General features: G+C 34.0%; 1 protein-coding gene across 1 annotated transcript in view; it reads right to left on the bottom strand.

The window, feature by feature from the left end:
• ADGRL3 (adhesion G protein-coupled receptor L3) overlaps positions 1-16,196 on the bottom strand; it is a 516,039-nt gene that overhangs the window by 230,301 nt on the left and 269,542 nt on the right. The window contains exon 7 of the mRNA XM_039217419.1: positions 672-752. Within this exon, the coding sequence (XP_039073350.1) occupies positions 672-752 (81 nt within the window). The remainder of the gene's footprint in view (positions 1-671; positions 753-16,196) is intronic.

Here is a 16,196-nt window from a genome sequence, read left to right as displayed (position 1 = left end):
TCTCATCAACCTTGAACATTATAATACATTTTGAAAATAATTAATAATATTTGCTTAAAAGCAGAAAAAAATCTATTTAGATTATGGGAAAATGAATGTTACTTTTAATTCTTATTTTGTATGGTTAGTTATTTTTAAAATCTTTAAACAAATAGTATCAATTTAAAAAAACACAATTTTAATTTATATATTTTAAAAACTAAATGATCATAATAATGCTAAAATCATTTAAAAAAATAATAAAATATAAAATATCATTTTGCAAGGAAGTAAATGTCAATATGACCTCAGTTAAGGCATCTTAATTTCTTTAAAAAAGAGATAATAGAAGAAAGTTTCAGTAAAAAATAAAAAAGTAATGGTTATCTGGTAATCTCTAAATCTGATTGGTTTTCAACTAGTCCTCTACTAGTTGAATCACAATGTATCTCTATTTCTTATTTTGCTTTAAGAATACTTCTCTGAACAGTATTTCATATTTTATTTATGAATAAAATATGCTTTTTCTCAAATTCCTTGTGCACTATTCCTCCCCTCGCTTTTCAAACAGGTATTGCATTGTAAAATACGTAACATTTATAATTTAATTAACTTCATAAAAATTAATGAATAGTTTTTCTTTAAATAATAATCATATTAATAATAATAATAATAATAATAAAACAACTCACCTCTAACAGGGGGTCTTTCTAGCTCAGAGTCAAGGTGAATTGGTGGAGAGATGTATGATACCTGTCCATGATGTGCCTGCCCTGTTGACCCAAAAATAAGTGTCAGGTAGAAATAGCAGTTATACCTTTTAATATATTTTTTTGGTTTTTATGATATCACATTATCTTTCTTCGCACAGAATTAACTATCATTAAACTGTGTCGACAGATTCATTCAAACACAGGAGCAGTCTGCATCATCCAAACATCAACCGATTAAATCAGTCCTTCTTAAACTACCTATTTTTTTAAATTATTGATTACAAATTCATTGTGGAATGGCACTTCTAAAACTACAGTGAAAATTATTTGCAAAAAAATAATGAAATGGAAGAATAAAAAGACACAAATAAACAAGTCCACATTTTTTATTATTTAATTAAATAGACAATAAGTAATCTAGGAATTTGCCCTAAGTGTTTCTAAACACTCTCAATTTATGCACTTATTTAATTTCATACCAGTAATATACAGTGTGCAGACTGGCATCAATGTCAAATAACACTCGGGTAGCACTTACTTAGATAACTTTATAACTGGTTAATTTGTATTTTATTTTTCATAATTTACTTCTATTATTTGAATAGAAAACTACCCCTTCCTGCTAAGTGTGTTTTATGGAAAAACAATAACTAGCCACAATATAAAAAGGAGACACCACACCTGGTGGCTCAGTCAGTTGAGCGTCTGACTTCGTCTCAGGTAATGACCTCACAGTTTGTGGGTTCTAGCCCCACATCCAGCTGTGATGACAGCTCAGAGACTGGAGCCTGCTGCTATGTCTTCCTCTCTCTCTACCCCACCTTTGCTCATGCCTTGTCTTTTTCTGTCTCTCAAAAATAATAGAATAACATTTTAAAAAAAGTAGGCAGATGAATTCATTTTCTAGTCCTTGTAAAATATTCTGCCAGCTCACATACATATTTGTAATATACTTTCTGTCTTATCAGTTAAGGTGTTGATTTGAAGGTCAAGATGATGATTGAAAAAGTTGCTAGTTTAAAAACTAAAAATTTTTCTAATGTTCATAGGCTACACGTTGCATACTGATGATTCTGTAAGCAATTAGAATTTTGAGGCAAGAAAGCACGATCACAGAGTCAGTCCCATTTCTAAAGCTAGTTTTTAAATCTCTTTCTAAAAAAAGGTTTGGGTAGAAGTGGAAGACCCACCACTTTCTTTCTACAATGGGGATATGCAGTTATATTTTACACATTTACTATAGCAATTTACAGGGTTGTTAATCTCTTTTCCTAAACAAGGAAAGTTAATGATACATAGATTATGATAACAGTTAGAGTAACCTTCCCGTTTCAAGTAATATTCGACTTGTAATAAACTCTGCTGATTCCTCTTATGAGGCACATTTCAAATAATTAATATGGCTCCCTGTTGATAGTAGCTGCTGTTCCTCCCAGCATTTTTCCAGCTAACGGCAGACACAGTGGAGACGTTGTAATATACAGAGCCCCTCATAATGGTAACTAAGAATATTGTGCATTCACTGGCCATGTTTCAATGGAATACTAAAAGCACGATTATAAAAGAAGTAATACAGTGATTGTGCACCGTTAGCAGTCCATGTGTAATACAGCTTATTAAAAACTTTGCATTATTTTAATTATAAAAATGCCTAATGTTTACCTATGTTGCACACCTGATTGCAAAATCATTGTTATTTTTAAGGTCCTCTGTCATTACAAATGAACTGGGTTGAAACTATTGGTCATGTAAATGAAACTAAAAAATCTTTTACTTTATGTTGGTTCAAAATAATCTCAGTATATAAAATAATATTGATTTCATGTATAAGCAAGGAACATGACTATTACCACATATAATAATTATGCATTCATACAGACATCATCTCCATTTCTACAATGATGTCACTATGGGAATTTAAAGGTAGGTACTATGTCAATATATTCATATTTTAAAATCAAAGAAACAAGCAGAGGAGATGAATAACTTGCTGAAGCACATTACGGCTAGTAAATTGTAAGGTGAGTAGCATTTTGACTCCAAATCTGAAGTGTTTTCAAGTATATCAGAATATTTTTCTCAAAGAAGGTCTCAGTATACCAAACCTGGGGGGAAAAAGTGTATAGATTTTAGTCATTAAACTCTGACAAGTAACTGCTGTGCAACTGTCACCCTTACATTCAGTTTGAAGTAAAAAGTCCCTTTAAATGTCACATTTGCCTCTGTTCTTGGGATAAGCATGTAACTTCAAGAATGCTCAACAGGGATACTTTAGGTAGCATGAGATCACAGTGTGTATGTCCCTAAGGGGTTTGGGATATCAAAGAGGCAGCAGAATGTGATGAGGGTATTGACAGTCACTTCCTGAACTTGCTTTGCTGTAATTTCCATTCTCTCTCCAATGAGAACTACACCAAAATGTAGGCTGTGGTGTGGCAGGGAGAGCCGCAGTGGCAGGAATTAACAGGGGCTCTCAGCCTTAGAGGAATGGCAGAAATGCAGCGTTAGACTTCAATTTGGTGATTGAGATTTGTGATCCATAGAATAAAAACTAGAAATCATGGAGGTAGCTGTTGATTAACTACATAAATAAAATACTGAAAGAAAGATGTCTGCTTCACCTTAGATCAGTGGTACTCATGTATTTGTCTCTACAAATACACATAAAAAGTAATAACACCTATTCTAATCTGTGCTTAACTAAGGCAATGCCTCTCAGAGAGGTAATTGCTCCTCATCAGGAACAGCATTACAGAATATGGAGTTACAGTTTGTAAAAAAAAGAAAAAAAACAACAACAACCCAATGACTATCAAAGATCTATCTCCTCATTAAGAATTACTGTCAAATAATAGTAATAATAATAAGCTGTGGTTAAAACCATAAATAACTTCCATATGTCTTTCTCCTAGACAGTATGGCAAATAATATTCAACCAAAAATGTGATAATAAAAAATATCCCCCAAAAACAAGAGTCCAGGACCAGATGGCTTATCAGGGGGAACTCTAGCAAACATTTAAAGAAGAGTTAACACCTATTCCTTTGAAGCTGTTCAAAAAAAAAAAAAAAAAAATAGAAATAGAAGGAAAACTTCCAAACTCATTCTATGAGGCCAGCATTACCAGATGGTAATTACCAGATGGTTTTGACTCCAAAACCAGACAAAGACGCCACTAAGAAGGAAAACTACAGACAAATTTCCCTGATGAACATGGATGCAAAAATTCTCAACAAGATACTAGCCAACCAATCCAATGATACATAAAGTAATTATTCATCACCATCAAGTGGGATTTATACCTGGGATGGAGGATTGGTTAAATATCTGCAAATCAATCAGTATGATATATCACATTAATAAAAGAAAGGACAAGAACCACATGATCCTCTCAATAGATGCAGAGAAAGCATGTGACAAAATATAGCATCCTTTCTTGATAAAAATTCTCAAGAAAGTAGGGATAGAAGGATCATATTTCAAGATCATAAAACTCATATGTAAAATATCCAACGCTAATATCATCCTGAATGGGGAGATACTGAGAGCCTTCCCCCTGAGGTCAGGAACACGACAGGAATCTGCATTCTTGTCACTGTTCTTCAACACAGTATTGGAAGTCTTAGCCTCAGCAATCAGACAACACAAAGGAATAAAGGACATCCACATTGACCAGAAGGAGGTTAAACTTTCACTCTTCACAGATGACATGATACTCTACATGGAAAACCCAAAAGATTCCACCAAAAAAACTGCTAGATCTGATCCATGAATTCAGTAAAGTTGTAGGATATAAAATCAATGCACAGAAATCAGTTTCATTTCTATACACCAATAATGAAGCAGCAGAAATAGAAATCAAAGAATCTATTCCATTTACAATTACACCAAAAACCATAAAATACCTAGGAATAAACCTAACCAAAGAGATAAAAAAAAAATCTATACACTGAAAACTATAGAAAGCTCATAAAGAAACTGAAGAAGACACAAACAAAATGGGGAAATATTCCATGCTCATAGATTGGAAGTACAATATTGTTAAAATGTCGATACTACCCAAAGCAATCTACATATTCAATGCATCCCAATCCAACATTCTTCACAGAGTTAGAGAAAACAATCTTAAAATTGGTATGGAAGAAGAAAATAGCCCAAATAGCCAAAGTAATTCTGAAAAGAAAACCAAAGCTGGAGGCATCACAATTCTAGACTTCAGGATGTAATACAAAGCTGTAATCATCAAGAGAGTATGATACTGGCACAAAAACAGATGCTGAGATCAAGAGAACAGAATAGAGAACCCAGAAATGGACCCATAAATGTATGGCCAACTAATGTTTGACAAACAAGTAAAGAATATCTAATGGAATAAAGACAGTCTCTTTAGCAAGTGGTGTTGGGAAAACTGGACAGTGATATGCAGAAGATTGAACCTTAACCACTTTCTTACACTATCCACAAAAATAAAATGGATGAAAGGCATAGACCTAAGACAGGAAGCCATCAAAATTCTAGAGGAGAAAGCAGGCAGCAAATACTATGACCTCGCCCATAGCAACTTCTTACCCAACACATCTCTGGAAGCAAGGGAAACAAAAGCAAAAATGAACTAGTGGGACGTCATGAAGATAAAAAGCTCCTGCAAGGTGAAGAAAAGAATCAGCAAAACTAAAAGGCAACCAATGGAATGGGAGAAGATATTTGCAAAGGACAAATCAGATAAAGGGTTAGTATCCAAAATTTATAAAGAACTTATCAAACTCAACACCCAAAAAATAAACAATCCAGTGAAGAAATGGGCAAAAGATATGAATAGACACTTCCCAAAGAAGACATCCAGATGGCTAACAGACACATGAAAGCATGCTCAACTTCATTCATCATCACGGAAATACAAATCACAATCACAGTGACATACCACCTCACACTTATCAGAATGGCTAACATTAACAACTCAGGCAACAACAGATGTTGGTAAGGATGCAGACAAAGAGGATCACTTTTGCACTGCTGGTGGGAATGCACAGTGGTGCAGACACTCTGGAAAACAGTACAGAGATTCCTCAAAAAATTAAAAATAGAACTACCCTAAGACCCAGCAATTGCACTACTAAGTATTTATCCAAGGGATACAGTTGTGCTGTTTTGAAGGGGCATATGCACCCCAATGTTTATAGCAGTTCTATCCGAAATTAGTCAGTCAGAGAAAGACAAATATACCTAGAAGTGGAATTGGTGGGTTATATAGTAAATCTATGTGTAAAGTTTTGAAAAACTGCCAGTCTTATTTCCAAAGAAGCTGGACCCTTTTACTTTTCATTAATAGTGCATGAGGTCTCCAATATCATAGAAATATTTTTCAGGTTGTTTTCTTTCTTTTTACTTATTTTTTAAGGCAGTAGTGTAGTTAAGTCAGGGTTGATGAGATTTTGAAATATTTAAGAATTACAAAACTTGGGAAGGAAACAATCTCCCCAAATGGATATAGAAAGATAAAACAGGATTTGGGTCTGAAGTTGTATAGTTCACCCACATTGCAAAAGTAGGGATAAAATGATACAGCCAAAATAAGACAAAACAAAACAAAACAGCTCATTCTAAAATGAAAATGTGTGGACTATCAAGTGACAGGTATACGAGAAATACAGAAATTTTAAGGGTGCTTAAAACAGAACCCACCATTATAGCAAAAACACAAAGACCATTATGGATTCTGGAAAAGACATTAATGTTTTATTTTCCATCTCTTTTTCAGCTTTCATCTAATTTCTATTTTATTGAGGAATCCTGTTTAATTTCTACAAAAGTTTAAATATAGGAAAGCCTTGACTAGCATTAGGTAGAAGAAAAAGCTTTTTTTATTCTTTCTATTGTCAATACTTCACTTATACATCAGAGTACAGAAATACATTTTTAGAACCTTAGAATTTAGAGGGAGAAAGCCATTTGATAGCTTATAGTCCCAACCCACATTTTAGAATGAGGAAACTGACATCTTGAGAAATTGATGACTTTCAAAAGTCAAATCAAGGTGGTAGTTGTCAAGAGTGATGTCAGAGGACAGTAAGAAAGTGGATGCTTTACAGCTAGCCTGCAGAATAAGTAAACATACCCTCATTCTCTTTTAACTCTGAAGCTTTATGTAGTAGGCCATTATTTTTAAGGTGTATGGGGCATAATCTTTCAGATGTGTTAAGACATTAAAAAGATTGAAAACTATTTATTATGAAAATACATACATTCTTCCCCTGTAAGGATATATCTAAAAACTAAAGGCTATTTAGTATATATATATTTTAATTTTTTCTTAATGCATATTTATTTTAGAGACAGAGAGACAGAGCGTGGAGAAAGGGCAGAAAGAGAGGGAGACACAGAATCTGAAGCAGGTGCAGGCTCTGAGCTGTCAGCATGGAGCCTGATACGGGGCTCAAACCCACGAACCATATCATGACCTGAGCTGAAGTCAGGCATTTAACCTACTGAGCCACCCAGGTGCCCCAAAGGCTGTTTAGTATAAAAGATAAGATCATGTACTGGGAACAGAACTACCTATGTTGGTATATGGACTCTGCACTTTTTAACCATTAGCCATATAACTAATTAGTCAGCAACTATCAAGTTGTTTAACTTCTATGTGCTTCAATTTCCTCATTTGTATACTGAGGAAAATTTAATATAATAGCACTTACTTATAGGGGTGTTTTTAAGGTTAAATGAACTTATGCGTATGTAGTAATTAGAACAGTGCTTGGTACATAGTAAGTACATAAAATTTTTAGCTATCATTATTATTATCATTACAAATTCATTATTTAATTTATTAATTTATCAACCAATATTAGTTGAGTATCTAATACATGACAAATACCTATCTAGATGCTTGGCATATATTACACAGCAAAATAAATGATAATGCACAGTCTTATGTAAGGGGAGACAGACAGTAAGCAGTTAATACAATCAATACACCAATGATATTGTATTTACAAGATGACGCAATGGAAACAAATTAGAGCACATGAAAGGGGATCTGTACTAGGAGAGGCAGGTTACAATTTTAAACAGATGATTGGGGAAGGCCTAATGTGATTTCCATGAATAGCATTTGAAGAGTTCAAGAGAAGACGTGTGATAATACCTAATTCTGATAAGAAACTGTGAAAAGGTAAAAGTGCAGATAAGGGCCCAAATCTAATATTAATAATTAAGAATAAAGGAAGACAATGTACTGTATCAGATGTTTTTTCCTCATGTTTTTGTATTTCAAATTTTACACATATTCATAAACATATTAATACTATCACCAATGACCAAAGAGGAAAAGAAGATATAAATAAAATATGTAGATAATTTGGAAATGAACACAACTTTCTTCCTAAAGCAAAATTATATTTACCACCATAAAGTCCCCATTGTTTTCTCCAGTTACATCATCTTTCAATTCAAATTTTTTCATTTTTTATATAGTGCTGCAAACAAGTTTAGTAGTTTATGGCCCTCTAGGCAGATTTCATGCCTTTTGTTTGTTTGCTTTAAATTTTCAAATGCTAATCTTGATTATTTCCTCTAAAGGCAAGACATTAGCCATCCTTAAAAAAAATAAAACAGATCCCACATTTTTGCTCGTAGGGTTTTAAGTAATATTATCATTTTCCTTTTACAACTTTTAAGATGATAGCAAGTTACGTCTCTGAACTTCCCTGTCCTACGATAATGGAATGTGGAATGTGGGAATCCATTTACTAAACTATATTTAAGAATGGCATATGGGATTTTTCTTAGTTTTCCAAAGACTCTGAAAATAGTGAAGTCTCCTTCTCAAAGAAAAAAAAAGTTGAGTTTCTTGTTGAAAATAATCTCAGCTACTGATAAAAACTAACAGAGGTCAATATGTTGTTTGTGCTGATGGAGAAATGGGTGTGCCTAGCATTATAACAGCTTGCTTTTTCTGTCTTCAAATCCCAGTCTGACTATAACCATCTGGCATTTATAAAGCCAGCTTTAAGGTAAAGATGTAAACACCAATCAAAAGTAATCATCACAGAAAAGAGCTGTAATGTTGCCAATTTGATACTTATCTTTTCACGCTGGCTTCCTTTTCCCCTACATCTTATTATTCATACTTATTTTCAGTGAATTTAGTAAAATATGAGGTAGCAAGGAAACAACTACATGCTTGACTTATTGAAGATATAAAGTCATTGATTGGGGCACAAAGGCCACTGATGGCCTTCTCCTCGGTGGATATTACTTGCACACAGAAAACAGGTGGAGTAATTTGAAGCAAAAGTAACATTCTTGTTTGTGTGTACATGTGTGCATTCCATCCAGCAAATAATTTTTCAGTACTCACTTCCTTTGGTGGCCAATCTTAACAATACATATAAGCAAGACAATATCCCTCCATGAAGACATTTTGGTTTAGATGTGCGTTAAACAACCATAGTGAAGTATGATACATTGATAGAGATGACAGAGAAGAGCACAACAGCATCTAACTGAGGTAACTGATATAGGGAAGAACAGAACCTGGAGGTTACAATGGTAGGCGTGAAGGAGTGGAAGGAACATTACGAGTGGATGCTTACCGATCATATGATTTAGAGGAATAGGGGACAGGGAAAAACAGGTAGAAACAGGCAAAAAAAGATGATTAAAAATAATGAAAATTTTCAGAAATGACCCCCCCAAAAAACTAGATAATATATCCCTGTTACCCAGCCTTAACAAAGGTCAATTCAGGTTGACCAAAAGTTTTCATCTCTGTCCCTCAATGTCCCCTTCCTCATCCCAGAATGTTTTGAAGCAAATCCCAGACATCATATAATTTCACTTGTACATTATTTGAGTATGTATCTATAAAGTATAAGGGATTTTCTAAAATAAGCATAAGACCATGATGATACCTAAGTTTTAAGAAGCTATAGTATTAAAAAATCAATTTAATGTCAGATTAAGCAACTATCAAAATCCATGATCTGAAAGAAATTAATTCTGTTACCCTGCAAAATATCTCATTGGTCCTAGTGTTGAAATTGTGTTGGACTGAGGAATGCTTTATATTAATGATGAATTTCAGGAGCTCACAGATATAAAAGGGAATGTATTTTCTAAAATGAAGCAGATACATTTTTCTCTTTCACAAACATGAAAAATAGATTTGGTAGTTAAATGACAAACACTGAATTCTGGAGGCACCACTTCAATAATTATTCCATGAAGCCTCAAAAACCCATTGTAGCAAGCATTATAACAGTAAACTAAAAAAAAAAAAAAAAAAAAAGAAAAGAAAAGAAAGTAAGAAAAAGTAAAAGAAATCAGGGCATTTATCTTCCCTGAATTTCTAGGTTTTTATAATCCTCCAAAAATAAATAGGAGTGAATACATTAGAAACTGAAGATCTTATTGATAAAAATGGTTAGTTTCTAAGGGCCTGCTACTACAAAGCACCATGTGAGCCAAATATTGTTTCCTGTTTTAAAAATGTGAAATCTAAAGCTCAGTAAGGTTAAGTGTATTTTCAAAGGTTACACAATAGTGTGTGTGGGAATCAGGTTTCAAATCCAGAAACCATGTTCTTACTCTATAACTCACTGCCTTCACATCCTATAAATATACCAATGGGGGTGGAAAGAGAAGACAAATATAATATAATTTCTGAAACATTAGAAATTTTTAGTTCTCTATTTCTAGAGCACATAAATTTAAGTGTTGATATTACTAAAAGACTAAATCACAGAATAATCAGGATTATAAAATTACTTTTGTCAGATTATGAGCAAAACATTACATTCTCCTTAACAGGAGGGTAGCTATATTAGCCCTTTCCTGGCTTTTTCTTTTATTTTTTTTAAAGGAAGCCTTAAACAGGGTTAGGGATCAGTAATACAGATCTCTTTGAATAACTCTGATTTTCAAAAGCTGGAAAAAAGAGTTTAAGTGGACTTCAATCCTCTCCCCTCCAATCATACCCACACTCATATGTTTGCTATTTTTTTTAATCACCATTGTATTGAGGTCATGTTTGCATATAGCAAAGTAAGAAGAAAATATTTTACTATCCAAGCAGTTAATAATTCAGGTCTATAGAATCGAGGGTAGGTGTGTTCAGGGTAGGAAGCTATGATAAACTACATTAGAAAAGATTTTGAGTAATGTAGGCAGAACTGTGATGTTAGCAAAAACTTAGGGATCAGCAGAACTGTGATGTTAGTAAAAACTTAGGGATCAATAATTCCAGGTGGTCAATTAATGAAGGACATACAAAAGGCTGTTCCTAAGCCTCCTTCACTGACAGAGTAACTCTGATTTAATTCTGAATATCTGAATTACACTCACTTCCGATACTTTGCTTATAGCTTATGTTGGGTAGAATAATGGTCTCCCTAAAGATGTCCACTACTTAATCCTAAGAATCTGTGACTGTGTTAAGTGCCATATGGGATTTTGCTGACATGATTAAGGTTGAAATGGGAGATTATCCTATCTAACCATGTTAGTTCTTGAAAGCAGAAAAGGGAGGCAGAGGAGTAAGAGTGATATATTGCAAGAGAGCCAAGCAAGCCACTGATGGCTTAGAAGACAGAGGATGTGGACCAGAACCAAAGAATGATGGGTGTTTCTAGAACCTTAAACAGACAAGGATCCTTCCCAGAGTCTACAGAGAGAACTGATTTTAGCCTGGTGAGACTCATATGGAACTTTTGTTCTAGAAAAATGTAAGATGATAAATTTGCATTGTTAAAGCTTCAAAGTTTGTGATAATTTGTTCAAATATACCAACTTATGAACTGGCATATATTTTATTTCTAAAGACTCCTGTTATTAACATGCTCATTATTTGAATAGATATTATATGTACATGACACATATTCAACTGGGACAAATGATAGCATCTAACCCACTTGATGACTTCCCACAGGCAATAGCTCTCAATATCTCTTTGCAGTATTTTGTATATCTTTCTGAAGTTATTCACTATCTTTATAACACACACACATATACATTCACACTCACATGATCATATATCATATATTTATTTATTTGAATTATTGCCTATCAAAGCACACTGATATTCTGCATTTTGTTAAGCCTCTTCTAAAAGGTATTTTAGAACTTCAATTGTTTAACCATAATTTTTAAATGCATATTGATCCCTACATTGCATAATTAAGAATGCATCATGATCTAAAATGTCACCAATGGTACAGTTTACATGATATTCTTTTAATCAGAAGTAGAACATTTCATAAGTCAATGTAATAACTTAATGATTGCAAATAAATGGCTGGCAGAGGCATGATCACAAGGAGGATGCTAGAACTCTGTAAGCTAAAGTCATTTATTATGTTTACTCTCCTAAGTCTCTTGTAATATTTGGTAATATGATTCACCATATTACAGAGTGCTTTTGAAGAGAGCGAACAAAAAGATGAGGTGGTGGGATTTCTTTGGATATTTTATTTATGGTTAAAAATTACATAAAGGGCACAGTCTACAAATTTCCTGAAACTATATTTTTACTTATAATTCAATTCACCTATCAAAACAATGTCAGAAGAAGATACTAATTATTTCACTTTTTCAATATGCAGCTTGTGTATCAAATTCCAAGAAAACAAAACGAGTAAAATAGGTTTTCTACTCATTTTCTCTATTATGAACATTTATATGATGGTTAAAAATGTGTGTTCTCCAGAAATTGTGTACCACATGAACAAATGTAAATGGGAAGTATGTGTGTACATTTATAATTATATTTATATTCACATATATGTGCACAAATACCTAGGCTACTTTCAAATTATTCTAGGATTTCTTAAACCTATTTTAACATTTGCTATAATTTTATAAGCAACAAAAAGGAAACATCCTTTCACTTTTCCAATCGGCCTTAACTAGAACAGCAATCTAAATGTACACATTTTTTAAAAAATTTTTATTATTTTAAGCTTATTTATTTTGAAAGCAAGAGAGAGTGCAAGTGGAGGAGAGGCAGAAAGGAGAGAGAGAGAGAGAGAGAATCCCAAACAGGCTCCATACTGTCAGCACAGAGACTGACATGGGGCTTGATCCTACGAACCTTAAGACCATGACCTGAGCCAAAATTAAGAGTCATATGCTTAACCAACTGACCCACCCAGGAGCCTCTACATGTACACATTTAGTGAAGACTTTAGAGAGGATAATTCAGATATAAAAGTCTATGAGGGTTGGAAGCATAGGAACTACAGTTTCCATGTCTTCTCTTTCATCCTAGGACCAACTTGGAAGTTTCAGACACTATAAGAACTCAATTCATTTTTGGTGAAATTTCCTATTAATGACCTGAAATTAAGATGACTATTAAAGTTGGTATACTTCGAATCATAAACAAGGCAAAGAGTAAAGCTCTGGGAAATTTTCTTTCAAAACTGGAGATGCATTCAGAGTGCAACTAATTTTGTTTAATTGAAAAATGTTACAAATTTGATAACTCCATTAACTCACTCAGCCTGCTGATTTCTCACAGAAGACATTCATGGGGTCTGAAAAGATCTTTACCAAAGGACACACATACAAATTCCCCAAATGTAGACTTTAATTTAGTGTATTTATTTAAAGTAGATTCTTTTAAAAATACTCTTTCACCAAACATTTAAAGAAGAATTAATATCTATTCTACCAAACATCTACTGATGTACTTTTATCAATCTTATTTTCCCCAGCAAAATAATTATTATATAAATGGCAATCACATCATTATAATAAACTGTGAAAAGCCTGGATAACGTGACACCATATTTCTATTATTTATCTGTATGTAATGGAACTGAAAATAGTTGATGCCATTAAAGGAAAGACTGAATTTCTGTTTTCAGGAGAAAAGGCTATAGTGCCTGAAAAGGGATATTAAAATTACTTCAAAGGAAAACTAGCAGGTGAAAATTTGCTTCTAGAACCACAGAGGCAAGCAGCAAGAGGAAAAGTATAGACCAGGGTATTTACAACAAAGAGGTTTGTTCTCTAGAGTACAGAGCCAGGAAGCTGGCCTGCTGTGCTTATGTTTTTAAAGTTCTGCTTCAAAGACTAGCCCAGCACGCTAAGAAAAACATAAAATGTTAAATTTTCCTGTCTTCCCTGCTGACAGATCAGAAAACATCAAGTAACACTAACTCAGAGAGAAGAATGGTAAAGCATGTTAAAGGTACCTGAAACAAGGTTCAGAAATGGAGAGCAACAAAATGGTAACACCTCCTCTACAGCAACCCCCCACCCCCCACCCTGCCCCCAAGGAAGGATCCAAGATATGAAAAGTAGTGGCCTGGATTTGACAGAATAAATGTTACCAATGGAAAAGTATGATGATACAGATCTCAAAGTAAAAGCTACTCATCATTTGTTACTCTCAAATGATGCCCATCAGGCATTTTTCCTCTCAGCTTCCAAGTCAGTAAAACTTAGAAAAGGAAAATTTATGGCAGGATTAGAATGAGACCTTTGGATACCATTCAAAGTAAATTAAATGTATCTTAACTCACTTCAGAGAAGAGTAAAAAAAAATCACGTATATTCATTATAGGTACAGTGTTCAAATTTCTTTATATGTATAATGATAGAATGAGGCAAGATAATGAATCAGAGGTGGTTTTCACAAAACTATATATAAGATTTGTGAAATTAACTGTACTTTTTAAGAAAAGACACATTATTTTCCCCATAATTAGGTCAGAATCTCTCTTTCCCTTTCATCAACCCACGTGATCTGGGGGAAATCTCTCACGAAGATAACCCCGCAGGACCTGCCAGCATGGTCAGTTAGTTGATAGGATCAATATATACTCCAAGACACTTAGTTGCAGAAAATTCCACACAAAAATTATTATATGCATAGCCTTACAAAACGGAGATAAGAAGGACCCAAGCATAATAAGACCAAATTGGCATATAGAGAAATAAAAGGATATGGATATTCTCTTAGGATGACGAGAGTAAAATTTACCACCTAATTCTTTTCAATAAACTCTAAAATACATCATTGTATAGAGTAAAACTGCCTGTAGTGAAATTTTGACAACTCCCCTCTGTGTGCTAAAATGCTGTCAGCTGAAAAATTTGAACTCTTTGTGAAAATTGTTCATTTTTGACAGATTTATCCTACTTTTATGTTTGCAGTCTTAATCAAAGGAATTTGAAAAAGTTAGAATTTAGCTTTACGTTCAAAGACTTGGAAGCACTATTAGCATAATTTAGAGGCACTAGGCATTTACAGTTATCCATACAAACTGGAAATTGTCATACAGATGAAAATATTTGTAAAGTAACAGTACAGACTTCGATTTAAAGATTACACATACACATACACACACACAGACACACACACACGTGCGCAGCCTATTTCTGTTTCATTCCTTGGCTCACTGCTACTAAATTGTTAAGAAGGTTAGTCTTGGCTGGACCTTGCAAGGCTGAGCTGAGATAGGTTTCACTAACCCTAATCAAAGTCACATATTCCAGAACACATGAGCTTCCATGGTGAAGCAGCGTCGTGTCATGTTTAAGAACACAGGATTTCAGAGACACATGACCTGTGTGTATTCATGTAGTTACATCACTTACAAACTCAGTGGCCTTAGTCATATTCATCTTTTAGTGTCAGTTTCTTCCTCTGTAAAAAAGCAAACAATAACAATCCTACTTCACAGTAGTGTGGTAAGGTGTGTGTGTGTGTGTGTGTGTGTGTGTGTGTGTGTGTGTGTGTAAAGCCATATATATGAAGCAGAGTGCCTGCCACAGATGGACATAAATGTCGAACGACTGTCATTATCCTTGTTTATATCATCACTATCTCACACTGGTTTCCTCTGAGACAAACAAGACAATACCAACACAACTAATCAAATCCCTCTGAGCACAGGATTTTTTAAAATTGGTGATTAGGAGATGATATTTGGACTTAATATTCCTAGCTGAGAATCAAAGGAGTGTCCTTAACTGAGGAGCACTGAGCATATTGGTTAGCCTCTTACAGGTTCCCTTTCTCCATCTGTAACATCTCCATCTGTAACATGGGCACAGTGATAGATATCTCATAGAGAGGGCACAGTCAACTATAGTCCAATGGCCAAATTTGGCCCATGTAAGAGTTTGCGTTATCTGTGCTCTATAATTGTTTCTCAATTTTTAAAAGGTTAGAAGAAAAAGAAAGGTAAGTAGAAGGAGGAGAGGAAGATGGAGGAAAAAGACCACCAATAGTACCAGCAGCACTAGAGACCAGGTGTAATCTGCAAAATCTAAAATATTTACTATCTGGGCCTTTACAGAGACAAAATTGCTAATCCCTGTCTTTGAATAACTGTGAGTATGAAAGAAGCCAATATAGGAATATGCTAAGCAGAGGACTCAATGTAATTGTAGTTATTATCTTGCTACTGACATTCTAAGCCTTTGCTTAACCAGTAAAGGAAGCAGTAATTCTTCTTGGGCTACCTGTAACTGCTAATGTGGGAATCTCTGATA

This window comes from Hyaena hyaena, unplaced genomic scaffold (genome assembly GCF_003009895.1).
Source record: "Hyaena hyaena isolate Hyena2069 unplaced genomic scaffold, ASM300989v1 scaffold_687, whole genome shotgun sequence".
In the NCBI taxonomy this organism is placed as follows: domain Eukaryota; kingdom Metazoa; phylum Chordata; class Mammalia; order Carnivora; family Hyaenidae; genus Hyaena; species Hyaena hyaena.
This window is presented reverse-complemented; position numbering and strand designations above follow the sequence as displayed.